The 10,064-nt window shown below is 43.6% G+C and overlaps 1 protein-coding gene across 1 annotated transcript in view; it reads right to left on the bottom strand.

Annotated features, from left to right (window-relative positions):
• Positions 1–3,559: 3,559 nt before the first annotated feature.
• The window catches only part of LOC139396841 (multiple epidermal growth factor-like domains protein 8), a 28,065-nt gene continuing 21,560 nt past the window's right edge, over positions 3,560–10,064 (bottom strand). Inside the window, exons 38-43 of the mRNA XM_071143757.1 lie at positions 9,800–9,968; positions 8,598–8,790; positions 8,229–8,399; positions 7,886–8,016; positions 6,977–7,109; positions 3,560–6,790 (exon numbers count right to left, since the gene is read on the bottom strand). Of these exons, the coding sequence (XP_070999858.1) occupies positions 5,297–6,790; positions 6,977–7,109; positions 7,886–8,016; positions 8,229–8,399; positions 8,598–8,790; positions 9,800–9,968 (2,291 nt within the window). The 3' untranslated portion in view covers positions 3,560–5,296. The remainder of the gene's footprint in view (positions 6,791–6,976; positions 7,110–7,885; positions 8,017–8,228; positions 8,400–8,597; positions 8,791–9,799; positions 9,969–10,064) is intronic.

The following is a 10,064-nucleotide window of genomic DNA, read 5'->3' as shown; positions in this document are numbered from 1 at the left end:
AAAGGCTTATTTCTCAACAAAAAAATATGCACATTTGTTTACATCCCTCCTTTGTCAAGATAATCCATCCACCTGACAGGTGTGGCACATCAAGAAGCTGATTAAAACAGCATGATTACATTTACATTTTAGTCATTTAGCAGACACTCTTATCCAGAGCGACTTAGTCATGAGTGCTTACATTTCATATTTTTTTTTTCTCCGTATTGGTCCCCTGTGGGAATTGAGCCCACAACCCTGGTGTTGAAAGCACCCTGCTCAACCAACTGAGCCACATGGGACCATACACATGATCATTACACAGGTGCACCTTGTGATGAGGAAAATAAAAGGCCACTAAAAGGTGCAGTTTTGTCATACAACAATACCACAGGTGTCTCAAGTTGAGGGAGCGTGATACTGTACCGGGCAGATGGCAGAGAGCATGTACGGCGTGTGGGTGAGCGGTGGGGTTATGGCATGGGCAGACATAAGCTACAGACAATCACAACTTCATTTTATCTTTGGCAATTTGAATGCACAGAGATACCGTGACAAGATTCTGAGGCATGTTGTCGTGCCATTCATCCGCCAAATTCACCTCATGTTTCTTCACAGCCCCATGACGTAAGGATCTGTACACAATTCCTAGAATCTGAAAATGTCCCACTTCTTCCATGGCCTAAATACTCAGACATGTCACCCAATGAGGCTGTTTGGTCTGCTTTGGATTGTTGTGTACAACAGCGTGTTCCAGTTCACACCAATATCCAGCAACTTCACACAGCTATTGAAGACGAGTGGGACAGCATTCCACAAGCCACAATCAACAGCCTGTTCAACGCTATATGAAGGAGATGTGTCGCAATGCATGACGCAAATGGTGGTCCCACCAAATATAGACAGATTTTCTGATCCACGACCCTACCTTCTTTTTGTATGTATGTATGTATGTATGTGACCAACAGACAAATGTGTATTCCCAGTCATGTGAAATTCATAGATTAGGGCCCAATAAATTTATTTTTTCCTTATAACTCAGTCAAATCTTAGAAATAGTTGCATGTTCAGTGTATTTTCTTAATGCACACAGCTTTGCATAGTTAATGGTTTAATTCCAGCATTTTAATCAATTTCTTCATTTCCTGAACTAACGTGTTATCGCTTACACACTAACGTTTATTTTTTTGTTTTAGTATGCGTATTACATTTTAAATTAATTTGACTGAAATTATATTTGAAAATACATTTTCTGCAGTTATTACTTACGCCACGGTTTGTAGGGATATGTACTAGCAGTCTCTTTCTGGCGACAAACGCTAGTAAGTCATCACTGAATAATTTAAACTCAACAAATCAAAACATTAAGTGTTTTACACTAGGTAAACAATTCAGGTTAACAACTTATTGAGACCTGGCGTTTATTTGAAACAGGCGTATATTTGCTGACATGTGTGCCGTTGCTCAGTTATTAAAGAGGGACAGGCAGCTATTTCAAACGGCGTTTAATTGAAGTTACGGTTAAAGCTGTCTAGAATCTAGCTAGAAGATATATTTTTTTGTTGAAAACGGCGTGAATTAGCTACAAAAACACATCATGTGGTTTTGGTGAAACTTGGATAAACCAAATTACGCAGCTTCCTTCTTAGCTTATTTAGCTACAATTGACAACGGTCACCCACCTAACGTTCGACTTTGTTATAAAGACATCAACGATGTGAGTAAACATTTGTTATCTACACAAAACATTCACGGGCAAAACAACTTCACTTACCTTCTTCGATTCAAACCAAACACAGTGACCGGAAGAACTCTGTTCGCACTTCCTTGGCGTGGGTGTAGATTGACCAATCAGGTAATCATGTAGAAAGATTGTCTGCTGATTGATGAGGATTTTAAAAGAGATACTCGCAGAAAAGTGTGGGTACCTACTGACCTGAAAACAATGAGCCAATAAAATCAAAATTTAACCCTTAACCTAATTGTAACCAATTCTGAAATTAAATAGCCTATCGGTTTGCACTGCAGGCCAGGAGTGTCCATTATAGGGTGCGTTCGTATTGCACTCTGGAGGGCATATGTAAAATCAGAATATTTGTATATTATTTAACTGTCATATTGCCCTTTAATAAATTCAGAGCGCATGCTGGAGGCTCTGGTCGAGGAGTAGGGTTGATCCGAGCCTTCTGACCTCAACGGCACCCAAATTAACTGGATAAAAATTAACTGGATAAATAGATAACACCGCACTCTGGCCATTTTACTTGCTCTAGCAGAGCTGGTTATGCGTTTTTCATGTTATCCAGAGCGTTGGTGACTATAACTGTGCTGCTGGCAACAATTGAATTAAGCTTTTTTGCCGTTTGCTGACACCAGCCTTATTCAACCGGTGTTGAGCGTTCGTAAATTAATCAGTTATTCTGCGCTCTGAAATTCGCCAGAGCGAATTTTCGAACGCTTATAGTCGTCGATCCTTGGATCTTCAACCAAGGAATTTGACGCTATTTCAATGATTTGTGTTGAAATTGACTAATTTTATGCAATTCATGTCATCTCAACCGATGTCTCACTTATTCCACTTAAAAGAAAATATGCACAAGAAAACCGCAGAAGTGTGCCATCTTTCCTGGACTTTTAATATTGTAGCCGACTCATCACCAGGACAAAGAGCCTGGCAGGCAACCACATCTTCTGTACATCACTTGTTCCCTTCTTAAAAAAAAAACGAGCAAATGAAAAATGTAACTCAGGTGCTCAGTGAAACAAGTACAAGACAAGAAAAATGTAACCAGTCTAATAATGATTGTGCCCAGACTCGAAGGTAGCTGAAGATAGTGTTACAATTTACCTTAATTAGGAGCAATGCTACTAAACAAGAAAGCTGTTATATATATTTTTAATTGGTTAAATACATGTAAATGAGAAATCTCTGAATTACCAATCATTTTGTAGTCAAATGGTTGTTTTGTGTAGTAGCACCATTCAGATTGTTGCAAGATAATTGGGGGGGGATTCATCTTGTAGTGAGTCATGAGAAACCGAAGAAAATTACATCTTAAGAGTGCAAAAAACATTAACAAAAAAATGTAACACACCATCCTTGAAAATAAAACACCCTTTTCATTAATGTTATCTTTCACCAGGAAGATGGAGCTTTGCACATATCTTGTCCCTTTCCTTTGTCTCCATTATAATCTGACATCATTTCCATACAATTTTTTGTTCCACATAAATGTAATTGCTTTCTTGTTCCATTTGTCACAAGACAAATCCAAAAAGTGAATTCAGTTCTAATCATAGCCCTCAATTGGCTGATAAAAATCATCCAATCAAAAGAGCTAAAAACAAAACCATAAAAGTTAACATACAGTTCATATCAAAGAACTGAAATAAAAGCCTTAGAAACTAAACAAAACAGTGTGTTATGTTATCCACTCGTAAAATGGCTACAGGGACAGAAGTCTGATAACCTAGTTAAATCCTTCATTTGTAACAAAATCTATTTAAAACAGACATCAAATGTGTCAAAAGTGGACACGATACACAACAGGATTGTTAAGTGTAGGCCTGTGAGTTCACAAATGCAGAAGAACTGGAGACAGACGAGTAGAGAAACAAATACAACAGCAACCGATAAAGAACCATGTAACAGGTCCTGTGAATGAACATGTATAAATATATACTTCGGGTTTTGAGTTAATAAACAGACACGTAGCTTAAAAGCCTGCCATATATGAACTTATAATTAATTTCACTCATCATTACCATGATTACCATGATATAAAAAAAACATCTGACAAACAAGCATCACTTTCTTTATTCCTATCCTGTCATTCGATGTTGCACATCCTGGCGGACTAAGCCTTCCATCTCTTGTTTTTAATGGTAATGTTTGATTGCTACTTTCTGGGGTATGAAGCACATGTTGGTTCCAACTCCAGTAGTTATCGTCCCTACTTTTATTGGTCATTCCAAAAAAACGACAGTGCAGAAAAAGTCTCTCTATGCGTCTGGTTGTCGACTCATACCTCAATAGCAGACGCAGACAGGATGCAACTGAATGGTTGAGCTGATATAACGTGCAGTTGTAGTGCATTCTATTCACGTATAGCGTTTGAAATAAAGCAATACATAACGGAATAAAATAATCAATATTGAAACAGTGTAAATATAGGTACCGATCCTATCAACTTTAATAACCTTTTGTGACTAGGGGGATATTTTGTCAGGACAAGATGCTAGAATATGCATATAATTGACAGCTTAGGATAGAAAACACTCTAAAGTTTCCAAAACTGTAAAAATATTGTCTGTGAATATAACAGAACTGATATTGCAGGCGAAAGCCTGAGAAAAATCCAATCCGGAAGTGCCTCATGTTTTGAAAGCGCTGCGTTCCAATTGAGCAGTGAATGGGCTATCAACCAGATTACTTTCCCTCCGTATTCCCCATGGTGTCTACAGCATTGTGATGTAGTTTTACGCATTTATGTTGAAGAATACACGTAAGCGGCTACATTGCGCAACTGGTCAACTGATGGCTCCCAGAGTGATTCTCGCGTAAAATACAGAGGTAGCCATTATTCCAATCGGTCCTACTGAAAAACCAATTGTCCCGGTGGATATATTATCGAATATATATTTGAAAAACACCTTGAGGATTGATTAGAAACAACATTTGCCATGTTTCTGTCGATATTATGGAGCTAATTTGGAATATTTTTTGGCGTTTTCGTGACTGCAATTTCCGGGTGATTTCTCAGCCAAACGTTAAGAACAAACGGAGCTATTTCGCCTACAAAAATAATATTTTTTGAAAAAAGGAACATTGGCTATCTAACTGGGAGTCTCGTGAGTGAAAACATCCGAAGCTCATCAAAGGTAAACGATTTAATTTGATTGCTTTTCTGATTTCCGTGACCAAGTTACCTGCTGCTAGCTGGACAAAATGCTATGCTAGGCTATCGATAAACTTACACAAATGCTTGTCTAGCTTTGGCTGTAAAGCATATTTTGAACATCTGAGATGACAGGGTGATTAACAAAAGGCTAAGCTGTGTCTCAATATATTTCACTTGTGATTTTCATGAATAGGAATATTTGTCCGTTGCGTTATGCTAATTAGTGTCAGTCAATGATTACGCTCCCTCATGCGGGATGGGGAGTCACTAGAGGTTTTAACAGGCTCTTACACAACTTTCTCCTTTATGGCCTTTTTCATGCCTTTATGGCCCCATTTCTCTTCTAAGCTCTTAACATGTTACTACCACCCCACCACATACCCCTCTCTCTCATCTACTTTCTCCTCCTCTCAACTCTACATAGCCATGGTGGTGAGGTGCTGATGCCCTAGCAGGCCTTTGCGCCCCCCTCCCACCCCGGGGTGTCCCCCTCCATTGCCGTGACCACAGTACTCCTGGAGGTTTTGCCGTAGTGTGACCAGGGCGGACCCCAGGCAGGCACGATTAGGGGCCAGGATGCCCCCCGGCAGCTGGATGAGGACGGTGGCCACCCCGGCCATGCCGTCGTCCGTGGGCTCCAGGGTGATGGGCCCCACCTTGAAGGTGGAGTAGGAGAAGCCCATGAGCTGGGACAGGAAGGGGTCGGAGCGGCAGAAGTGCTGGTAGCCACTGTGGGAGGATGGGTGGTGGTGGGGGTGCGAGGCCGTGGTGTTGGTGGGGACATACTGGTGGGTGTTGAGGTAATGCAGGGGCAGGTGTTGCCCACTGTTGCCCCCTCCACCCAGGGTAAGGTGGTGGTGGACGGTGGGGCCGGAGCCTGGCTCGTGTTTGTAGGAGATGGCTCCAGCACGCCCCCTCTGGCCAACTACAATGCCCCCCAGCTTGCCTGTGCGTGCATGGGCCAGGGACACGGCACTGCCCCCCACCCCTCCGCCCCCTGTGGAGGGCAGGTAGATGAGCTGGGGCTCCTCTGGCTCCAAATAGACAGTGAGCTTGGCGAAGGGCCTGGATGCCATCTTGGTCATTTCCTGGATATGACGCCTCTGCTCTCGGCGGAAGTCCATGAACTGCTTGATCTTCCAGAGGAGGACACAGACGGAGAGGAAGAGGAAGAAGCAGGAGAAGAAAACAGAGAAGAAGACGAACAGGTCGATGTGAGCCTGGTCCTGGCGGAGGAAGAGCAGGCCCTGGGACTCGCCCCGTCTCTCCTCGGCGCCTACCCCGCGCAGGGCGATGTAGAAGCGGCTGGACTTCAGGGAGTGGACCTCATGGGGGAAGGTGATGACCACGCGGTCACGGACACCTCGAACAATCAGCACCGTCTGGGGCTTCCACACCGTGATATAGGAGATGAGCCCCTCCGTCTTGGCCTCCCGTACCTCCCTGTCCGCCCCCTGGGGCTTGGCGTGGAGCTGCAGGGGGGTGTTGGGGAGCATGGCCCCACCCAGGCTGGATGAGGAGTTGGCATACACCTTCATAGGTGACGGAGGTGTCTCCTTATCCCCTCCGCTCGCCCCACCTCGGGCCACCGACTCGTCCTCGATCTTGATGGCGTGGATGCCTGTGTGGAGGTCCACTTCTACGATGAAGGTGTCATGGGAGTTGGACACGTACACCTCCACCTCCCCGAAGGTCACGTCGATGGTGACCCGGATGTCCACGTTGGTGAACTTTGGCTGAGCAGCGAAGAAGACAGTGCGTCCCTTGGGCAAATTGCGGATGGTGGGGTCGTGGAAGCAGTTTGTCTGAGAGGTGGGGTCGAAGCAGCACTCATTGTCCACGTTGAACTGGCGGTAGCACTGACGCCCGTTTACCGGTGTGCCATTGAAGGAGTCTTTGCACTTGGCGCACTGCGTGGAGGATTCCAGAGAGGGAGAAGAAACAAGAAATACAAGTGCATGTAAATACTGTGCTTATTGTCTGTATATAGATGTGATCTTTACAACCACGAAAATCAAGGTATCCTTCTTCAGAACTCCCCCTGCTGTATCAGTGCTTGTAAACTGTGTCTAGTGCCTGCACCATCCTATCCATACCTGTGTTCTGTAGCAGTCCTTCCTGTCGCTCTGCGGGCTGCTGAGGCAGGAAGAGGTCTCTGTGTTGTTCTGACATGGGCAGCCTGTGCCGTCATGTTCATTACACGTGTCTGCATGGCCGTTACACTGACACCTACAGGTGGGAGAAACAAATAGCATTTCAGCTTTCTGTAGGATTCAGCCCTCCGAAGTGATTTTTACAGAATCACTCCATCATGAACACTCTTCTGAAGTGCACAGTCTGGAAAAGTGAAAAATCGCATGGGTGTGAACACCACAATATGGCTTCATGTCCCTTTCATCCATTAATTACAAGCAGTGGTGTAAAGTACTTAAGTAAGAATACTTTCAAGTACTACTTAAGTAGTTATTTGTGGTATCTGTACTTAACTTTCCTTTTTATATTTTTGACAACTTTTACTTCACTATATTCCTAAATTAAATGATGTACTTTTTACTCCATACTTTTCCCCTGACACCCAAAAGTACGTGTCACATTTTCAATGCTTAGCAGGACAGAAAATTGCCCAATTCACACACTTATCAAGAGAACATCCATGGTCATCCCTACTGCCTCTGATCTGCCAGACCTCACTAAACACAAATGTTTTGCTTTGAAATGATGTCAGTGTTGGAGTGTGACCCTGGCTATCCGTAAATAAAAGAAAAAAGCAAACCGTCTGGTTTGCTTAATATAAGGAATTTGAACTTATTCATCATTTTCCTGTTGATACTTAAGTATATTTAAATCCAAATACTTCTTCTCAAGTCGTATTTTACTAGGTGACTTTCACTTTTATATTAAGGTATCTTTACTTTTATTCAAGTATGAGATTTTTGTACTTTTTCCACCACTGATTACAAGTGAATTAGATGGGGCTAGTTCATTTTAAAGGAATTACTACTCACTTGTCACAGTTCCCCTGCAGTAGGAAGTAGCCGCTGAGGCAGCTCTCACACTTGTCCCCCACACTGTTGTTCTGGCAGCTCACACAAACCGCTGAGTCCTCTGTAGGACCTTCCGACACCCACTGAACAATCTGATAAAGGAGAGGGAGTTCAACAAGAGAAATGTAGCTAAATGACATCCAAGATGGTATACCTGTTCCTACACAGTGAGTTTCTAGCTTGCACATAAATCATGATATGACCACAAAAGATGCTTTTGATCAGATCAAAAGTAACCCATTACTAAACTCAAAGCAAGATGGGGAGAACATAAATTAACTTAAACAGACTGTGAGTCACTTACGCTGTCTGGGTCCAGAGGGTGGTCTTGGGGGTGGTCTAGCGCCCTCTTGTGTTCGTCCCGGGACAGACACACTGCGCTGTTCCCCCTGCAGAACTCCCGACAGGGGCGACACGTCCCCCCGCCCACCGCCAACCCCACATACAGGGGCTTACACTTCTCACAGTGATCACCCTGGAACAGGAGAGAGAGAGCCACAAACCACATATTCATATATGATACACTGAATGAACTTGGAATCTGACCTGGGATCAGCACCAGTGTGTCACAAGTGTTTTGTCACTCAAGAAACACATTGGGCCGTGACATGCATAATCTTACAGTTGAAATACTGTGTATGTGTGTGTGTGTGTGTGTGTCTTCCCCACTCACCATAGTGTTGTTTTTACACTCCAGACACTTGTCAGGCTCAGACCCTCCTTTACAGTTGCTGTGTTTGTTCCATCGACACTGAGACGAGCAGTTGTCCCCCACAAAGCCAAAGTGACACTGACACACTCCCGGGGACACACAGGTCCCGTTGACACAGCCCTGAGCACAGACCGGCTCACACTGGCCTGACACACTGCAGAGAGGGAGTAGAGAGAAAGAGGAGAAACTTAAACGGATACTATGGATGTATACCTACTGAATATGTAGCCCTGTTTGTTTTCAAGTTTCAATGTCACATACACAAGTACAGTGAAATGCCTTTCTTGCAAACTCAAAACCCAACAATGCAATAATCAATGTATTACGATAAAAAAAACAAGAAATAAGAATAGGAAATACGCAATAAAGTAAGCAAGAAGGATACTATATACAGGAAATATTTAAAAAGTAAGTTCCAATACCATATTTACATGTGCAGGAATACTGGAGTGATGGAGGTAGATATGTATAGGGATAAGGGGACTAGGCAACAGGATTTAAGATAAACAGAGTAGCAGCAGCTTGTATGTGAGTGGGTGGGCAGGTGTGTAGAGTCAGTATAAAATGTATGTGCATATTATGTGTGAGTGAGCAGATGATGGAGTGTGTGTGTGTGTGTTGGAGTGACAGTGTGTGAGTGTGTAGGGCCCTGTGACTGTGTATTGAGACAGTGCAAATATTGAAATAAAAGGTCAATGAAGATACAAGATAAACTCAGTCTGTGTAGCTATTCTGTTAGCTAATTATCAGTCTTATTGTTTGGGTATAGAAGCTGTTCAAGAGCCTGTTGGTGTCAGACTTGATACACTGGCAGCTCTTGCCTTAAGGCAGCAGGGAAAATAGTATATGACTTAGGTGGTTGGGGTCTTTGACGATTTTCCAGGCCTTCTTTTCACACCTCCTGATATAGGATGTCCTAGATGCCATACCAAGCAGTGATGTAGCTAGTCAATATGCTCTCAATGGTACAGCTGTAGAACCTTTTCAGGATACTATGTATGTATACCAACTGAATAAGTAGCCGTGTTTGCAGGACAGGTGGAGTGGTAGTACTGACGATTGTGATGATGTAATGATGATGAGGTTGTGTGTGTATTGATGCTGAGGTATCCAAGTGCTGCTACTTCTGCCGTTAATGATGATTGTGATGTGTGGCTTCCTACCGGCTGAGAACGTAGCCCTGCTTGCAGGTGCAGTGGTATCCCTGGGTCAGGTCATGGCAGTCCTGGGTGACGTTACAGTGGTGGTGGCCGTTGGCACACTCATCCTCCTCTGGGCAGTGGAGGAAGGACCAGCTGCTGTTTCCCTGGGGACACACTCCCTCACTCACACCTGACACATGCACGCACACACACAGGGGAAAGTGAGGAGAAGAGGTAACTTGAAATAGTTATTGGGAATAGAGAATATAACCCTAAATGTTGGACA

The sequence above is a fragment of the Oncorhynchus clarkii genome, unplaced genomic scaffold, assembly GCF_045791955.1.
Source record: "Oncorhynchus clarkii lewisi isolate Uvic-CL-2024 unplaced genomic scaffold, UVic_Ocla_1.0 unplaced_contig_333_pilon_pilon, whole genome shotgun sequence".
Lineage (NCBI taxonomy): Eukaryota > Metazoa > Chordata > Actinopteri > Salmoniformes > Salmonidae > Oncorhynchus > Oncorhynchus clarkii.
Note: the sequence above shows the minus strand (reverse complement) of the source record. Positions and strands in the feature narration are given on the sequence as shown.